The 19,203-nt window shown below is 43.1% G+C and overlaps 1 protein-coding gene across 1 annotated transcript; it reads left to right on the top strand.

Moving 5' to 3' along the window:
- The first annotated feature begins 1,940 nt into the window (after nt 1–1,940).
- RRAGC (Ras related GTP binding C) lies at nt 1,941–19,035 on the top strand. Its single transcript, XM_003127801.5, has 7 exons — nt 1,941–2,280; nt 4,413–4,616; nt 5,580–5,779; nt 8,608–8,722; nt 9,737–9,879; nt 12,778–12,926; nt 17,512–19,035. The coding sequence occupies exons 1-7, from the start codon at nt 2,044–2,046 to the stop codon at nt 17,661–17,663; spliced, it is 1,200 nt and encodes a 399-aa protein (XP_003127849.1). The 5' UTR covers nt 1,941–2,043; the 3' UTR covers nt 17,664–19,035.
- Nucleotides 19,036–19,203: the final 168 nt, after the last annotated feature.

The following is a 19,203-nucleotide window of genomic DNA, read 5'->3' as shown; positions in this document are numbered from 1 at the left end:
CTGGAGTTCCCATCGTGGCCCAGTGGTTAACGAATCCAACTAGGAACCATGAGGTTGCGGGTTCGGTCCCTGCCCTTACTCAGTGGGTTAACGATCCGGTGTTGCCGTGAACTGTGGTGTAGGTCGCAGATGCGGCTCGGATCCCGCGTTGCTGTGGCTCTGGCATAGGCTGGCAGCTACAGCTCCGATTCGACCCCTAGCCTGGGAACCTCCATATGCCACGGGAGTGGCCCAAGAAATGGCAAAAAAAACAAACAAAAAAAACAACAAAGAAAATAGAAGACTGTGCTGTTCATTATGGTAGCCACTAGCCACATCTGGCAACTAAAATGCCATTAAAAATTCAGTTCCTCAGTCACACTAGCAACATTTCCAGTGCTCAATCCACATTGGCTACTATGTTCAACAGTGTGGAGGTAGAACTTTTCTAATATAGAAAGTGCTACGGGTCATTACTGTAGAAGGAATGGCCGAAGGAATTGAGTATGGAATGTGGAACAGAAAACTTAGTGGGTAATGAAGACTAATATCTGAGATGCTGTCATGAAAAGGATGAAGCCCAGTGCTTCTACATTCCAGTGTTTAAGTGGCAGAGAGTGTAATTTGGGGCCTCAATAAGAGACAGACAAAATTTTACCACAGTGGAATTGACTGCCCATTGAGATAGTGAGCTCTCTTCCCTTGGAACTACTGAAGTGTATGCTGCATAATATCCATCAGTCAGACGCTGTGGAGTGGATTCTCTAGGTGAGAGGTTGGACAAGATGACCTCTACGGATGTGTCCCATCTTTAACTTGTAGATTCAGACATAACCAAGTCCCAAATTTGCATACATGCTTTCCTTTCATAATCAAGAAGTTAGTTTGCTTGGAACACTAGCATCACCACCCCCGCCCCCTTTAAGAGGAAGATCCTCTTTTGACAAATTTCCAGTTCTAAAGTCTGACTGAAAATTCCTCCCTCTAGCTTTCCCAAACATATCTGGTGACAAGCATTTGCTCCGGTTTGCTTTCATTATTCTTTCCTTTGGTCTCCCATCTGAACGAGGTCATAGAAGGGGCAGTGTTCTGTGGGAGGATAGAATTAATGAAGAAGTAGACTTTGACTAAGTGAGAAGCAGAGGGAATTAGGTCCTGTTCTTGAAGTGGCAGCAGTATTCATTGCCAGTGATTTGCTGAAGAAAGAGGATAAAACATTCTAGCTTGCTTGCGTGTGCTTTCCTATCAGGGTCCGGGTACCTGCTAAAACGAACTGTATCTCACTCTGGACTGCCTTGGTTGAGGCTGTGCCCACATTCTGTCAGGCTCCTCCTCTATACTCTTGCATATCCCAACCAGATCCACCCTTTTAGACCAGCTCAGACGCCAGCTCCTAAGAGACGTTTTCACCCACCCAACTCCCCGAGCTGTTTTATCTGTACCTTTGACCTTCCCAGTTCATACCTAGTACTGAAGGTACTTACGCAGAGGCCCAGGCTCTATTAATCTTGGAGCAACTTGAGGACAGGCAGGGTCCGAGTCGGTTCCAGTTTTGTGCCCCAGGACTTCGCGGGCATCAATAAATACTGGTTGGGCGAGCACAATAGTAGGATGAGGGCAATCGTTTTTTTCTCCCAAGTGTCCAGAGAGCATCTGCTATTGCGATGGCCTCTGGAGCCCGAGGCAGGCAGGGGAGCGGTGAGAAGCAAGGCTGGGCAGGACCGAGGTGCGCGTCGGGGCGGAGGGCAGCGGGCTCGGCCCGGGCCGAGCCACCCTCCTCGTGACTCCTCCTCCCCCCTCCACAGCTCCGAGTCAGGTGATTCCGGGCACGTGACGGGCACCACCTACCCTGCTGCTCCCGAGTGGCAGCTCGGGTAGCCAATGAGAGGCTGGGCCCGGGCGCGGAGCCTATGAGAGCCGGGCTCCGGGGGGCGGGCCGCACGGCTGTGGCGGCTGCCGGGGGCGGCGGCGGCGGCAGCGGACTGGGGAGGCGGCGGCCTGGCTCGGCCTGGCCTGGCCTGTCAGGGCGCGGGCGGCGGCGGCTCCGGCTCCGGCTCCGGCACCATGTCCCTGCAGTACGGGGCAGAGGAGACGCCCCTCGCCGGCAGTTACGGCGCGGCGGACTCGTTCCCAAAGGACTTCGGCTACGGCGTGGAGGAGGAGGAAGAGGAGGCTGCAGCCGGGGGTGGCGGGGTTGGGGCGGGGGCCGGTGGAGGCTGTGGCCCGGGGGGTGCTGACAGCTCCAAGCCGAGGATTCTGCTCATGGGGCTCCGGCGCAGCGGCAAGTCTTCCATCCAGAAGGTGAGTGGGGCCGCGCCGGCCCCTCCGCCCCTCCCCCCTCCCCGCCCCGGGGGCGCGGGTGGCCGCAGGGCGGGGAGGCCCCGAGGAGGGCGTAGGCCGGGGTGGCCGGCTGGGCTGTCCCAGCGCGCTTTCTCTTCTCTTCTGGGAGCAGAGCCCGGGCGCGGCCGCAGCGGGGACCCCAGTCTCAGAGTCCACGCCCAGGTCTGCCGAGGCCGAGTGGGTCCCGTATTCCCCGAGTGGCCAGAGCGAGGCAGGTGCCTGTGGCTCCGCCCGGGATCTCGCCTCCTGGGACCCAGCCCCTCTTCCATTCACGAAACTGAGACGTGCTCCATGGTTCTAACTTGGAGAACTTCCCGGACTCCCTCCCTGGCCCTGGTTGAGTGTTCCTTTCACTTCAGGTGACCTCAGTTTGCAAGGGCTTCCCAGGTGAGCCCCAGGGAGCAGCATCAGAAAGAGTTGCGACTAACTCCCTAGCCCTTGTAATGCCCGCTCTTGTTACTAGTTTGAAGGAGACTTTACTGTGACGTTAGTGGGAATTGGGGGCACTTTTCCCACCTATTTTAGTATCTGTGGCCCGGTGAGCATAGTTACTAGTGATGTTGCCCGTTTGTATGTGGCTACAGGAATTTTCTGAGACCTGGAGAACATCTGCAGACCTATGCCAACTTTCACTTGGGGTGTGTCAGGAACGCATGGAGGGCTATGCACTTTTTGGTCAGGAGGACGTAGGGGCAGGATTGAGCTCTCAGCTATACCTCTTACACACAAAGTGAGCTGGTAGTAAAATGCTAGATCCCTGGTCTTTTGCCCTTTCCACTCTGTTGCAAAGGTCTCTCCAAAATAAAGGTCTCTGCGTGATATTATGTAGACATGATATTTTTTAAAAATAGCCTTCCGAATTGACTGAATTACTGTGTTTTATCTTGTCACCTTTATGGAGAAATCTGAGTACATTTTATGGTAGGTTTTTAGCAAAGTGATTTTAATTCTTTTCACTTGTTGCTCACTGCCTAAACCTTGGGAGTAACTGTCTGTTTTTCTTTTCTAGAAAGTAACAGTGAGGGGAAAATTAGTTTTGTGTTAGAATCGTATTGACTGTGATTATTTTAATTAACAGTTACCTTTACCATTTTTCTCTCATGGGAACTGTCTTTTCCCTGTCAACTCCCAAACTTAGCCCCTCCCAAATATATTCCTCCTCCTCCAGTTTTTGTTTTTGTTTTGTTTTCATTTTTGGTTGCCTCTGGACATATGGAGCTCCTGGTCTAGGGATCAGAGCTGAGCCACGGTCTTGACCTGAGCTGCAGTTGAGGCAGTGTTGGGGGTCTTTAACCCACTGTGCGGGATTGGGGATTGAACCCATGTTTCAGCACTCCCAAGATGCTGATACCATTGCACCACAGCCAGGGCTCCCCTCCTTCCCCAGTAACGTCACTTTTTACTTGGTATAATTTGCCGTAGTTTTATTTTCTTCCACAAGGCTGCAAATCCATTGAGGGCAGGAGTCTCGTCAGTTTCATTTCTGATTATTCCTCAGAGCCTGAAAGTTTTCAATGAACAAAACTTTTTCAACTTTAGCTATATACTTTGGTAATCTTAAAGTAGATTTTGGCAGAATTAATGCAGTTTAACAGAAAAAAAAATTGAACTGAGACGAGAGACGTTGCTTCTCCTAGTATCAAATACAGAGAAAATAGCAGAGAAGTTTCAGTTTTTCTGGTGATTTCATTTCATACTTTGGTGTCTTCTGTTGGAAGTTAAAGGATAATAAGTACTAGTGGATACACCATTCACTTTTTACTCCTTTTATTTTACTACTATTTTTTATGGCCGCACCTGTAGCATACAGAAGTTCCTGGGCTGGGGATTGAATCTGAGCTGCAGCTGCAACCTATGCCAGATCCTTAACCTACTATGCTGGGGCTGGAGATTGAACCTGTGTTTCAGCAGTAACCCAAGCTGCTGCAGTTGGATTCTTAACCCACTGAGCCACAGCGGGGCCTCCACTTTTTACCTCTTTTAAAATTTTTGCTTTAGGATGAAATTCTTTAAATTATGTTAATTCAGGGTGGAATTTTGTACTTTAAATACAAAGTTGGGTAGCCGTTAAATTGTCTTCTTTCTTTTAACAGGTGGTGTTTCATAAAATGTCGCCCAATGAGACCCTCTTTTTGGAAAGTACCAACAAGATTTACAAAGATGACATTTCTAATAGCTCCTTTGTGAATTTCCAAATATGGGATTTTCCTGGGCAAATGGACTTTTTTGACCCAACTTTTGACTATGAGATGATCTTCAGGGGAACAGGAGCATTGATATATGTCATTGATGCACAGGTAGTTAGAAATGATGATGTTTACTTCTCTGGTGGCAGAAGATATAGGAACAAAGGAAAGTTGTTTCTCGTCTTTGTCATGCGCTTCTTGCAGCTTATTTCTTTGCCAGTAGGTTCCCTAACAGTGTGAGAGATGTACCTGCACAGGTGCTTAGGGAGCAGGTGTGCCATTGTATAAGTAAGGAATATCAAATGATTAGGGATATGGCTTACATCCCTGAGTTCCAGTGAATGGGTAGCCTTCCATTTTTGTTAGTGGTAGATATTGCTGTACTCTCTTAACTTCACCACATTGATGTCAGTCACTGAAGAGGTCTCATCAGTGCCCATAATAAAAGGAGGAATGTGAGAACCAAGTCCATAAATGTTAAAGTGCATAGTTTCTTTAATTGCCCAAATTGAGTTGAGTTTAACCAGCACTTGTTGAGGGCCTAGCCTTTGGCAGGCACTCAGACAAACGGGACATGTCTCTGTCCTTAAGAATCTTACGTTTTCTGAGCTTAAGCATTAGTTAGGAATGCTTTCTGAGTGACAGGCTCTGTAATGGGTGCTTTCACATACATGGTCTATTTACTTTCTTCTTCACAATACTGTGAGGTAGGTACTGTAATTCCAATTTTATGTTCGAGTAAACAGATCAGAGTCTAAGCAACCTGCTGAAAGTCACACATCTAATAAATGGCAGAGCTGGGATTACTTAAAAAAAATTCTATTGGGAAGAAATGTCCATTCCCCATTTCCTTTCCTTATATTATCCGTTTAAAAAATTACAAGTATTAACTTGGTAGTTGAATTTTTTTATCCTGAGAGATTGAGGATTTAGTGGTATAAGTTAATGTGTTTGGATGTTTGAATATTTCTGAATAATTAGGATAATATATTTTCTGTGGTTGGGGAAAGAGGTGGTTTGAGGCTTTCTTAATGCAAGATTTCTTTTTAAAAAATATTTTGTTCTGACTTACAGGATGACTACATGGAGGCTTTAACAAGACTTCACATTACTGTTTCTAAAGCCTACAAAGTTAATCCAGACATGAATTTTGAGGTTTTTATTCACAAAGTTGATGGTCTGTCTGATGATCACAAAATAGAAACACAGAGGGATATTCATCAAAGGGCCAATGATGACCTTGCAGATGCTGGGCTAGAAAAACTCCACCTTAGGTAACAACCTGTGTGTTTGATATGAGAGCCCTGAAAAGTGTGTAAATGTATTCCCATCTCTGTCATTACAAACACGTAGCTCTCTGTTACCCGTATACCCTCCCCAGATCTATGATGTTTTTGATCTTTTCTTTGTTGAATTCAAGCGGTTTTGGGAGCCCGATGTTACTGAAAAGTTATTTTTCCACTTTTTTGTATTTTCCCAGAGGTTGAAGTCACGTGAAGTGTTTCTCTTGGTGCGTTTACAAATTCATCTCAAGAGACTGGAGTCAGGCTGTTTCCTCATGGTGTAAATCTGCTTTGGGACTCCCCTCTCTTGGTTTCATCATTTTTTTTTCCCTTCTTGCTTCAGTTCAGGGAATCTCTGTCTCGTTGATTGGAGAACTCTGTAGCTTGAATTTTCACAGTATCTCTTTCAGTAGGAAGAACCTTTTAAAGAGGGTACAGTTTTAAGTCTGGATTCTTATGTATCTGGTTTATGTTTTTGAAAACATTGTCTGCTTTTATGCATCTCTAAAAATTGGGTTAGGCGAATGTGTCCTATAAATCTGCTTAGGGCTGCTATGAAGTTTAAAGAACTGCTGATTCATAATTAAATGTCATTAAGAAATTTATTATTAAACCATATCTGCTAGAGAGATTTGATGATTTGTGTACTTGCATTCTAAAAGTGTGTGAAGAATATCTCCTACATCCTTTGTATTTACTTTTATGGTTTAGGTAGAAATGAGTAATAAAAAGTACCTAAGAAAATGTTCTTTTGATGATATAAACAGCTTAAAGGGGAAGCAGTGGAGAGACAAACCATAGCTATTTCCTTATCCCTGGTCTGTTACAATGACTTCCCTATATAGACTCAAGCCAAGCCCCATCCCTACCCCTAATATTCTCTAGGGCCCCTGGCTCAAGAGCTTTCTGTTATTCTCTTAGGAAACCACATGGAAAAGCTCATTGACCTCTTGTTTGCCTGTATTAAACTATGTACAAGTAATTCATGCTTTAAAAAAATTCAGCAATATTTGTAAGAGGAAATGAGAGTACCTTCCCATAAAATTCCTCAGTCTTGTTTTTTTCCCACCATGAATAATGGATTTTAAGCCATGGTTGTGCTGTTCCCCAGAGCCCATGGGAACCCTTCTGATCCTCCCTAAACTTCATCTGTGTCTCTTCCTGGGGCATCCCACCTCAGTGGTACACACCATCCCTTCCCCCCAGTTCTTTATGGGGCTCCAGGCCATGTTAGTTTTGCATTAAGCTTTTATTAATTACCAGCAAGCTTATGGATGAGGCTTGAGTAGATTTTCAGTTTCCAGAAACTCAGCTTACTAAATTGCCCTGTGCCTTGGAGGTTCTTCCTGGTCCCCATCCACCTCCAAGCTGCACATTTCCTGCAGGACCGTCTTGAATTGCTCGTCTAAAATATTCCTTTGTCCTTAGTGTCTGAGGGGAGATCATTTTGGTCTCACCTGTCTTGTTGTTCTAACATCTAGATTAGAGCCCCATCCAGGTTGGATTTTTAGGTGTGCTCTTTGAAAGTATCTTTAAATTACCCATGAAGTGTGATATAAACAGTTCTATGTCTCTGACTTTGTAATGCGTGTTTTAATTACATCATGGATACAACTATGGATGAAGAGTATACTTCCTGAGTGACAAGGCAGGTAGAATTAGCCACGCTATTTAAACTGTTAAAGGCCTCTCTCGTTTAAATATGTGTTTTGTTAAATCTACAAAATTTACTTCGCTGTATATCCTTTTCAGGCCTCCAGATAGCTGTTCCATTCTCTATAGAGCCTCAACTCCCATCTTCCTTAATGTGTTATTTACATAAAATTCTAAGCACCAATTTAATTTTTCATTTGTTTATTCAGCAGATGTTTATGAGCACTCTTTAGGGCATTGGGGCTGCAGCTGTGAGCAAGGGCAGCAAAGTTTCTGCCCTCATGGAGCTTACATTCTGAAGAATGTGACAGCTCAAAAACACTTACAGATAAATGTATAGTAGGGAGTTCCCATTATGGCTCAGTGGGTTATGGAACCTGACTGGTATCCATGAGGATGTGGGTTTGATCCCTGGCCTTGCTCAGTGGGTTAAGGATCCAGCGTTGCCATGAGCTTTTGATGTAGGTCGCAGGTGTGACTCAGGCATTGCCATGAGCTGTGGTGTAGCTTGCAGACGTGGCTTGGATCCTACATTGCTGTGTCTGTTGCTTAGGCCCGCAGCTGCAGCTCCAATGCGACCCCTAGCCTGGGAACTTCTGTATGCTGCAGCTGTGGCCCTAAAAAGAAGAAAAAAAAATGTATAGTGTAATTTTAAGTTCTTAGTGCTATGAAAAAAAACAAGCCAGGGGAAAGGGGCTGAAGGCACTGGGTACAGGGGTAGTATTTTAGGTGAGGGAATCAGGAAAGAACGTTCTGAGGAGGTAACATTTTAGTAGAAACCTGAATAATACTCTTATGTAGTAAATATTATCTATCTCCTCTGAGCTTTTTCTTGGGTTTCGTCAGTGATGGACTTAAGAAATCAAGCTTTTTGGATCAGATTGTAAAGACTTAGGTGAATATTCAGGTTTTTGCACCTGAAAATGCATTCCTAGGTACCACCTCAGTTACCCTCAGTTTGAATGCAATAAAGGGATGGAGAGCTACAGGCCAGGTGGGGAAACTGCATTTGTCATCTTGAATGTTGTGGATGGTGCACAGGAAAAGAGGCTTCATTTGAACTTGATGAAATCAAATGTTAAGAAATTTAAGCTTTTATATGTTAATGACAATTGTCACTGGACTTAAGATAGTTTTCAAATTAATCAAACTATTGTGTTTTTCAGCTTTTATTTGACTAGTATCTATGACCATTCAATATTTGAAGCCTTCAGTAAGGTGGTGCAGAAACTTATTCCACAACTGCCAACCCTGGAAAACCTATTAAATATCTTTATATCAGTAAGTGAGCTGTTTACTTCACTGTAGTTACTGATTCTGTTTTTGCCGAGCTGTATTCGTATTATCAAAGTCTCCAAAAAAAAAAAAAAGGGCTTGAATTAGTCTGAATCAAGCTTAGAGACTAATGATACACTTAAATGTAAAGTAACTAATAAAAACAGTTAAAAAAGGGCTTGCTTGAGTTATTTTCTGCATTTTCCTTAGAAGTCCCTTCCCCCTCCTTTTTGTCTTAAAATGACCTGGTGAAGAATTTCCTTGTGTTTTCCTAATTGACAATGTCTTCATGATACCTGTTTACTGAAGGAAGAGTAGAAACTGGAATAGACAGGGTTTTGGGAATTCGGCTCAACTTAATCTCTGCCTTATTGGAAGTCACATTGAAAAATTGATCCCTTCCTTGTTAACTGTAATCTCGGTGTCATTTTTCACATTTCGTATTTTGAGGATTCAGCTTAATAAAAAAGGATAGTCCTACAATAAATTTAGCATTCTGCCAGTCTATTTTCCAAACATTGCTTTGAAGGATTCAATGTGTAGTGATCCCCAATTCTCTGGGCTTTTGGCTTATGTTAGATGTTGTTGTCAAACCATTCTTTTATGGTTTGCTAATTGCCATATAAAGCCTCTGTGGTAGCAGGTCATTCGAACTGGAGATTGATTATTGCCACAAAAAAAGGATTGTTGAAAATGTAGCATGGCTTGATTCCCCCCCCGCCCCCGGAGGATTTTTTGGGTAGTTTTCGGTGGTGTCTTAAAAGTTAATTCATTTTAAGAAATAGGAGGAAGGAAAAAAACAAGTGCGACTGGTACAGTTTTGTCAGTAAATCAGAGCAGAGAAGTAATTCCACATTTATTCTTGAGTTAAGAGAACTGTCCCCTAACCAAGTACTATTTGTTTTTTTGGTATTCAGTTGTATAATCAGTATGTTAATCAGTGATTCAAGATATTCGATAAGTTTCCAAATTGTGATTCTTAAAAAAAACTGAACAGTTCCTTAATTTTGTTTTTTCAAGAATTCAGGTATTGAAAAAGCTTTTCTCTTCGATGTTGTCAGCAAAATCTACATTGCAACCGACAGTTCTCCTGTGGATATGCAGTCTTATGAACTTTGCTGTGACATGATTGATGTTGTAATTGATGTGTCTTGTATATATGGGTAAGTGGTACCTGTATTTCTGCAAGATCTCAGACAAGTGGAAAACTTACCAGCTTGATTTGTCCTGGGGATTCATTTCTGAGGCATCTGTCAAGTACTGTATGAAGAATTGCTCTGACCATAGTACTTCAACTTGGAGATGGTTTCTCTGTAGGTATGCTGCTGGGTCCTCCTCCTTCAGACTGGAAGAGCAGCTGAAAAAGCGTGACTAGTGCCAGACTTAGCACTGGAAGTTTTGCCTGCTGTTATTTGGGAAGTTTGTATTATGTCTTCTCACCACTGCAACTTAGATCTAAAACATTCTCAATTACAAAGTATGTACTGGTCCCTAATTTGACCTTAGGCTTTATGGGATTGAGGGATCCTTAACCTTTCGGAGAGCTCAGAAACAAAGAAATCAGAATTCTGGATGTCATGAGGTCCCACAGTGGCACAACTGGATCAGCAGCGTCTTGGGAGCGCTGGGATACAGGTTCGATCCTCAGCCCGGCACAGTGAGTTAAGGATCCGGTGTTGCCACAGTTGTGGCTTAGGTCTTGACTGTGGCTTGGATCTGATCCCTGGCCTGGGAACTCCATAAGCTGCAAGGTGGCCAGAAAGGGGGAAAAAAAAATCCTGGGTGTGAGATGAACTTAGATTGGATCCTACTGTATAGCACAGGGAACTATATTTAGTCACTTGTGATGGAACATGATGGAGGATAATGTGAGAATATTGTATATACGATTGGGTCACTTTGCTGTAAAGTAGAAATTTGACAACTCTGTAAATCATCTATAATGGAAAAAATAAAAATCATAAAAAAAAGATGTGACCCATACACCTAAGTTTCCAAAATAAGTCTCTGAAATATAAACTCTTCTTTTATGTAAATTCACCAAACTCTATACAGAAATTTGTAAAAGCTAGCAAAGAAGTGATTTTGTAGAAAAGTCCAAAGGACAGGTGGAAACTTTGCAAAACTTATCGGTATTTCAAAAGCCAGTAACCTCTGCAGCCTCTCATAGCTCTGATTCATCTCATGTTTTAATGCCAGCACTCTCAAGGCACTTTTTTTCTTTTTTCTTTTTGCTTTTTAGGGCTGCATCTGTGGCATATGGAAGTTCCCAGGCTGGGGGCTGAATCGGAGCTGCAGCTGCTGGCTTACACCACAGCCACAACCACTTGGGATCCGAGCTACCTCTGAGACCTACATTGCAGCTTTTGGCAACACCAGAGCTTTAACCCACTGAACGAACCCAAGGATCGAACCCACGTCCTCATGGATACTAGTTGGGTTCCTAACCCACTTAACCACAATGGGAACTCCCCCAAGGCACTTTTCTTGATGCTCTGACATTACCTTTGCTTTCTGAAACCTTTGTCCTTTATCTGTTGTTCCTCTCTGCTCCACCTGGTCAAAATTCCTCTCATCTCTCTGTCCCTACCCTTCACCTTGGTTTTTCTGCCTAATTTGTCAGTGTTTCTCTCCAGCTGCCTCTGAGTAGGAAAATGCATTTGTTTTACCTGTTTGTTACCTGTCTGTTCTTCTCTTCCATGCCTATTTTTCACTCTTGTGATTATGCATTCTCCTTTTTTTAATCCTTTCCATAGTGAAAATGAGGTGTTTCTGTAGGTTATGCAGGAAAGTTTTATGTTCCCGTTCCTAGTTTTAAAAATAGATGAATAGAACATTTGCTCGCTCCTTCCTCCCTCCCTTCTTTCCTTCCTTCCCTCCATCCTTCGCCCCCCTCTTCTTTCTTTTCTTTTTAAGGCTGCACCTGCAGCATACAGAAGTTCCCAGGCTAGGGGTTGAATTGGAGCTGCAGCTGCCAGCAGCCACGACTACACCAAATCTGAGCTGCATCTGCAGCCTACATGCGGTTGTGGCAATACGGGATCCTTAACCCACTGAGTGAGGCCAGGGATTGAACCTGCATCCTCATGGACACTGTGCTGGATTCTTAACCTACTGAGCACAGTGGGAACTCCCAGAACATTTGCTTTTTCTTTAAAATAAATCAAAATTGTATAAACCAGTTTTTATAATTAAAAAATTAAACTTAGTTGTTAAGTTCATTTTCAGTATAAGATACATTGAAACCACATTTTACATTATAAAGTACAATATTAAGGAGTTGTTGCTCAGTGGGTCAAGAAACTGACATAGTGTCTATGAGGATGTGGGTTCAATCCCTGGCCTCACTCAGGTGGATTAAGGTTTTGGGCTGCTGCAGGCTGTGGCATAGGACACAGATGTGGCTCAATCCAGTGTTGCTGTGGCTGGGGCCTAGGCCTCAGCTGCAGCTCTGATTCCATCCCTAGCCCAGGAATTTCAAGTACAGAAAGGAGAAATAGCCATCATTTCACTGTTCTTCATGCAGTCTACGTATGCAATTTGGTGTGCTTTATTGAAGTTCAGTTTGCTTCTTACTTGACTCTTGTTTTACATTTTTTAAAGGAGGACTCTGTGTAATTCAGACAATTCTAGTCTAATAAATGAAATAGTTTTCAGACTCTGTATGGTTCACTTTGCAGTCATGAGATTTTCACAGGCTCTTTGGTAGACTGTATTTGTTTTAGTTTTTGTACTTATGCCTTTTTTACTAATAGTGGTTTTCATATTTGGGGTCCTTTCTTATTGGGAGATGGTGTCAGCACAGCTGAATATAAGGGAAGATTGGAAGCCTGCTGTGTTCTATGCATCCTAGTAAACAGGATGGTGTGAACACATGGAATACTGCAGCAGAGTTTGGACACCTGTACCTAAACCCGATTTCTGTTCCACTGTGGCTGAGTCAGCATTCTTCTTTCTCAAAAGATGTTCAGGAAACTGGGTGGAAAGATTTGTCATTGTGCAAACGTGACAAAATGCCTAATTGGGAAACCTCTAACGACCGGTACTTTGTTTTAAAACAGGTTAAAGGAAGATGGAAGTGGAAGTGCTTATGACAAAGAATCTATGGCCATCATCAAGCTGAATAATACAACTGTTCTTTATTTAAAGGAGGTGACTAAATTTTTGGCACTGGTCTGCATTCTTAGGGAAGAAAGTTTTGAACGAAAAGGTAATGGCATTTGAAAAAAAATGTCTTTAGGATTTCCCTGGTGGCTTGGTGGGTGAAGGGTCTGGTGTTGTCGCTGCTGTGGCTTGGGTGACTGCTGTGATGTGGGTTTGATCCCTGGTCTGGGAACTTCTGCATGCTGCAGGTGTGGCCAAAAAGCTGTTTTTTTATATAAGGTCTTTGTCATAATTTCTTCGGTTCTTGAAAACAAGAGGCTTTACCAGCTCAAACTACTTTGGCACCTTTTCGTCCATGTAGAGTCCAGAATTTCTCCGTCTTTCTTTGGTCTTTTACTTTAAATCAAGTTTTTTATTCCAGCCTCTCTCATTTCAGACCCTTCTGATACCTGTCTAACTGCCTGTGGTTTGGTTTCCACCTGAACCAGTCTGCTGAGACTGTTTGAGAGGTTTCCAGGTCACTGTCCTGCTGCCTTCTGTGGCCTCTCCAGCCTTCCGAAGTGTGACCCTGTCAGTCCCGCCTTCTTAAAGCTTTCCTCTCTCTTTGCTTCCCTGAAATGGAACTCTCTGGGTTCTTCTATGTATTTGTGTCTCTGGCCACCTGTCCCACAGTTTCCATTTTCCTTTTGCTCAGTTCTGAGTGTCCTTCGGAGCCAGGTCTCCCACTCACTTTTTCACTTGCTGTCCTGGTCAGTGCACCTCACCAGGCTTTGTTTAATCTCCTCTGTGGAGTTGATTGAAACAGTCACACCTCCAGCTCTGACTTGGACCAGTTTCCCCATTGGGATCTCTTAGTAAGACATCTTCGCTTAAATGTTTGATTGCTCTCTTGTCCATGGTGTCACAAACCGATGAATGTTTTCCACTTTCTTTCACGACTCGCCTGGCTGCCCTACTTCTGTTACTAGTTATGCTGTATTTCTAGTGTCCAAGCTGGGATATGTGGTAGTCAGGTAATTGTGTGGTATAATTGTTCAAGAGGCCCTTGCAGATGATTTCAAAGTGGGGGTTCTCTGTTGCCCTTTTCCCATTCTTTTAATTTTAACCAAATCTTTTTTTTTTTTTTTTGGCTTTTTAGGGGTGCACACACACATATGGAAATTCCCGGGCTAGGGATTGAATTGGAGCTGCAGCTGTTGGCCTGTGCCACAGCCACAGCAATGCGGGATCTGAGCCGAGTCTGCAACCTACACCACAGCTCACAGCAACTTGGGATCTTTAGCCCACTGAGCAAGGCCAGAGATCAAACCTGCATCCTCATGGATACTGGTTGGGTTCATAACCTGCTGAGCCACGATGGGAATGCCTAACCAGATATTACCATTTATTTCTTGTTTCTCGGGTTTCCTTTCCATTTCCTCTGTCAGTGACTCCAGGTCCTCCTCCCTCCAGGCCTGTGGTACTGCATTCATTGCATATATTGAGGGCTCAGTATGTGTCACCTTTTATTCTAAGGGCAGTCTCCTGTTCAGAAAGTTACTTTTACCATGTTTTTAACTACTCAAGGATCTACTGTAGCCCTCTTGTGTTCATCGCAACCAGCCCCTGCTCTTTTGCCTGGTTGTAATATTAATATTGTATGAATTAGTATTATTTCACTAATGTTGATAGGAACAAAGTATTCCAGATATACACAGTTCTTTGGGTTAAAATAATGTGTGTGTTCATCTTTCAGCTTAAGAATTGAAACATGACAAATACACATTTGTCCACTGTGTGTTCAGTTGAAACCCCCTCTTGCGCTCTGTTGAATGCGGTGTTTTGTTTTTCCTGTGCATGATTTAGTCTTTTACTTCATATCTGTCCTTAAACAATATAAGGTATTGTGTATCTTTGTGTAAATGATGTCAAGTTGTAAATCGTCTTCAGCTTACTCGTTCTTCTTCCCTGGAGGTTGCTTTTGATATTGTTCCATGTCCATAGCATGTAGCTCTGGTTCATTCATTTTCACTGCCCCACAGTATTCTGTGGATTGCATATACCACAGTTTATTTTCTTCTTGCTGGACATTTAGATGATTTTTAAGTTACAAATAGTTTTGCAAGAAATGCTCATGCACCAGCTTGTCTTTGCACATACGGAGTCTTTCTCTAGAGTAAGCATTTAGGAGTGGAATTTAGAGAAGACATACATCTTCCACTTTGTTAGGCATGACTGAATTGCTCTCCAAAGTGGCTTTATCATTTTCATCCCTGGCACTGCTGCTGTTCTCATTACTTCATGTCCTTCATAATGTTTGATACTGTTAGACCTTTTAGTTGTCATAAGTGTGGCAGGCATGAAATGGTATCTCATTTGGTTCTGATTTTTACTTTAATTGCTGTTTAGAGCAAAAGTCTTTTTCATTGCACGAACCTTTTTATGCCAGTTTAGGTGTTTTCTCTGGTGATTTGCTTGTTCACATATTTTTTATCTCTTTTGTACTCTATCTTTTCTGTACTTCCTAGGAGTTCTTTGTCTCCATTTCTAATTTTTAAAAATTTTACAAACTTTTAGTTATGGAAATTTTCGAATATATACAAAAGTAGACCAGCACAGTGACTCTCCATGTACCTATCTCCCTGCTTCAACAGTCAGCAGCATGTGGTCAGTCTTGTGTGTCCTGTATATCTTCCCCACAACTGAATTGTTTTTCTTTTTTCTCTTTAGGGCCACAACTGCAGCATATGGAAATTTCCAGGCTAGGGGTCAAATTGGAGCTACAGCTGCCCACCAGCTACAGTTGGCTCCAAGCTGTGTCTGTGACCTACACCACAGGTCATGGCAACACCAGATCCTTAACCCATTAAGCAAGGCCAGGGATCGAACCTGCATCCTCATGGATACTAGTTGAGTTCCTTACCGCTTACCACAATGGGGACTTCCACACAACTGAATTGTTATCTTCTACTCTATTGTTGTAGAAACTATCTAGCATATAAAAAGCTAGAGAAAATAATGTAACAAACCCCTTTTTACCTATCACCCAGATTGAGCAGTTACCAGAGTCCTAGCCATTCTTATTTCATCTCTATACCTTTTTTCCTACTGGGTTATTTTGAAGCAGATTTCTGATATCAAATCATTTTGTCTATACAGATTTCAACAGATATCTCTAGAAGTAGTGCTCTTTTTTAAGCATAACTATGACCGTTAAAAAACATAACATTGATGGTGATTTCATGATATCACATGTCCAGCCAGTGTTCAAGTTTTTGTTTTTTTTGTTTTTTTTATCTTTTGTCTGTTTAGGGCTGCACCCTTGGAAGTTGCAGGCTAGGGGTTGAACTGGAGCTGTAGCTGCTGGCCTACGCCACAGCAATTCGGGATCTGAGCTGCATCTGTGACCTCCACCACGGCTCATGGCAATGCCAGATCTGTAACCTACTGAGCGAGGCCAAGGATCGAACCCATGTCCTTGTGGATCCTAGTCGGGTTCGTTAACCACTGAGCCACGACGGGAACTCCTCAAAATTTTCTGATTGACAATTTAATTTTACCATTTGCATAAAAGTCAGTGTGGTTGAACTTATCAACACTTTAATTTTTCCCTGAATCTGAAGGACCTCCTTAACTTGACTCTAACTTGCTTATTCAGACTCTATTCCCAGTACATAATCCCAATAATTCTCTTCTCCTATCTGCAGTCAGACCAGTTTCTTTCCTGTCTTCCACCTGTGTGCTGTGTTGTCCTTGCCAGCTCCCTGCTGTTTTGTGACTTTGGTCCTCTTTCCTGCCTGATTAAATCTTGCCTGTATCCTCAAAGTCCTGCCTCACCCCTGACGCTTTCCTTGCTGTTTTCACGCTGCACTTGGCTCTCCCACCTCTGGCTTGCTTTCACGTCTGTAGTAGATTTAACCTCAGGTTATTGTAATTTGTTTCTTGTGTTAATGTCTTTATGTCCCCATATCGTTGAGGATGTAGGTGCGTTTCTTTTCTGCTCTGCCGTTCTCAGCACTGGCTTTTATTCTCGAGTTCACCTTATGGTCTGGAATGGCTCCTGGAGCTCCAGCCATCTTAGCCATGTTCTGGCCATTAAGGAGGAATGGGGTGGAGGAAAGAATAGATCCCCTTCCTTACGGAAGTTGCATACACTTGCATGTATCTCCGGGTCCAGAATTGGTCGTGTGTCACTATGTACCTGCAAGGAACCCTTTGTTTGACCAGAATCTTCTTTGGGAGTCAGTTCCTAAAACAGATGAAGAAGGAGTTGCCCTGCCTGAAGTGGGGAGCAGGCTTCCTGAGGCCCTGCCTGATGGGCCTCCCCGACCCCTCCCAAGCCCAGGGCTCTGCTGAGCAGTTTGCCAGACTATTGTTCTAGCTGTTTCCTTCAGCTTTTCGTTGGCTGCCCTGGAGATGTGTAAAAGGGAGAAGCTTTCGAAATCAAAAAGTATTTTGCTTTCTCCTTAGGTTTCATTGTAAATTTTCTTAGCAAATTTGTCTTCCCAATTGCTTTTTTATTTCCCCTCTTCACTCCCAGGCCCCAGAGGTAACCCGTGTTAAAACTTGGGTATGTGCTTTTCACGTTTCCAGCATAAAGAATTCCTCAGTTGGATATATGTTTTTTAATACATATCAATTATTTTTTTCTGTCACCAAATGTCCCCTAGTAGGTAGTTTCAAGATTGACAGTCTTTTTCTCTCCTGTGCAGGTTTAATAGACTACAACTTCCACTGTTTCCGTAAAGCTATTCATGAGGTTTTTGAGGTTGGTGTGACTTCTCACAGGAGCTGTGGTCACCAGAGCAGTGCCCCCAGCCTGAAAGCGTTGACACACAACGGCACGCCGCGAAATGCCATCTAGCCTGAATGCCAGCGGTCAGGGCTCCGTGCTGGCTTATTCTTCACTCCAGGGTCAGAGGCCATGTGCTACAGGACATGGAAGTTGCCGCTTGTGGGAATCTGGTGCCTGTCCCACTAGAGACAAGGGGTAGAGTTTCTCATTCGGATGAAAACTCCTTCAACCAGTGGTGTGCAACTGAAGATACTCTCTCTCTCTTTTTTAAAAAAAAAAAAAAGAAAAGGCAAAAAAGAATTCTAGACACCACAGAACTGAAGTGTGTTTTTCTCCTCTTTGGTGGCCTACTTTAAGTAGTTGGGATGTTTTGGACCTGGAGATAACACCGCTTACCTATCCTTACCAGGGAATGTTACCAGTTGAAAATAATAGAACTGAAGTTTTCTATGCTTTGCTTAGATTTTCATTTGAGTAGTCGCTCAAAATTCTGCCTTGCTTAAGTTCTAACCCTGCCTCCCAGAGTTCAGTTTTGGACCTTGCACACCTCAGACCTTCGAAGTGCATTTGCTCGCTAATTCAGAGGACACGTGGTCTGACTGCAGCAAAGGACAGTCCTGTATGTTTCTGCAGGAATGAGAAAATTTTACGCTGCATCAAGTCGAGAGCAAGGCTCAACAGTGGCTGCTGCATTAGGTTTCTTGAAAGTATCGGGAAACAAACTTTTGAAACAGAAGAAAATTTTTGCACCTGTGTTTTGGGTACCAGATACCTGGGTTCTTTCTCATGTATTAGATAAATGATTCTGATCACTGTAACAAAGGAAATTAAAAAAAAAATTGTTTTCCCCACAGTCTCCTCCTAGGAGAGAAACTCATGTCATTGAAATACTTAGCTCACTTTTCTTTAAAACTTGTTACCAGTTGCCACATACTTTTTTATTCTGAGCTATCGAGATCCTTTCAGAATTGCTGTCCTGTTGACCGTGAGTGACCCTAAGGCACTGGCGGACTGTCCACTGGATGTGGCGTCATGACTTGTGTCGTTAAAACCTTCTTCATCTCCAGTATTCAGATGCCAAGTGTCAGCTGTGGTACTTTCTTCACCTAGGATATTAATTCATAATTGTTTCTTTTTGTTGAAAGTTGATACCCTCCCCATCGGTTTAAACTTCCATGTTATTTTTACTTCACATGCCCAGTAGTCCTATCTTCCAAAGCCACTGGACCACTTGAGTACATAAGTGCCACTGTTTAATGAAATATGTATATTCAGGTCTGTAAACCTAACTGTGTGACTTGGAGTGCTTCCTGCAGACGATTCTGACTGTTGAGTATTTACATGGACCATGGTGATATCCAAAAGAGAAGTGCTTTTATATTTATAGATTATTTCATTGAACTATATGAAATGGGTATCAATAAATGTATTTACTCCAGAATCAGTTTTTTTTTTTTTTAACCTAAATCACAGGAGGTTGGGGTGATGAAACGTTATCTTGTCCCACTGTCATTATCCATTTCCAAACGCCTTATGTTTTAGGACCTGTTGCAGGAATTTCATGCCCTGTGTGCAGGCATCTCTCTTGGCCTGTTTCTCTCTAGGGTAG

This window comes from Sus scrofa, chromosome 6 (assembly GCF_054392235.1).
Source record: "Sus scrofa isolate SSC_HxYL_T2T_F1_AM1 chromosome 6, Sscrofa_HxYL_maternal_Yorkshire_Landrace_v2.0, whole genome shotgun sequence".
Classification (NCBI taxonomy): Eukaryota; Metazoa; Chordata; class Mammalia; order Artiodactyla; family Suidae; genus Sus; species Sus scrofa.
The sequence above is the reverse complement of the archived record's forward strand: the minus strand, read 5'-3'. Positions and strand labels throughout refer to the sequence as shown.

Coding starts and splice junctions, on each gene's coding strand:
- RRAGC (XM_003127801.5), top strand. CDS start 2,044: ATGTCCCTGCAGTACGGGGCAGAGGAGACGCCCCTCGCCGGCAGTTAC. Junction 2,281..4,412: donor GCAAGTCTTCCATCCAGAAG/GTGAGTGGGGCC, acceptor TTCTTTTAACAG/GTGGTGTTTCATAAAATGTC. Junction 5,780..8,607: donor CTAGAAAAACTCCACCTTAG/GTAACAACCTGT, acceptor TGTGTTTTTCAG/CTTTTATTTGACTAGTATCT.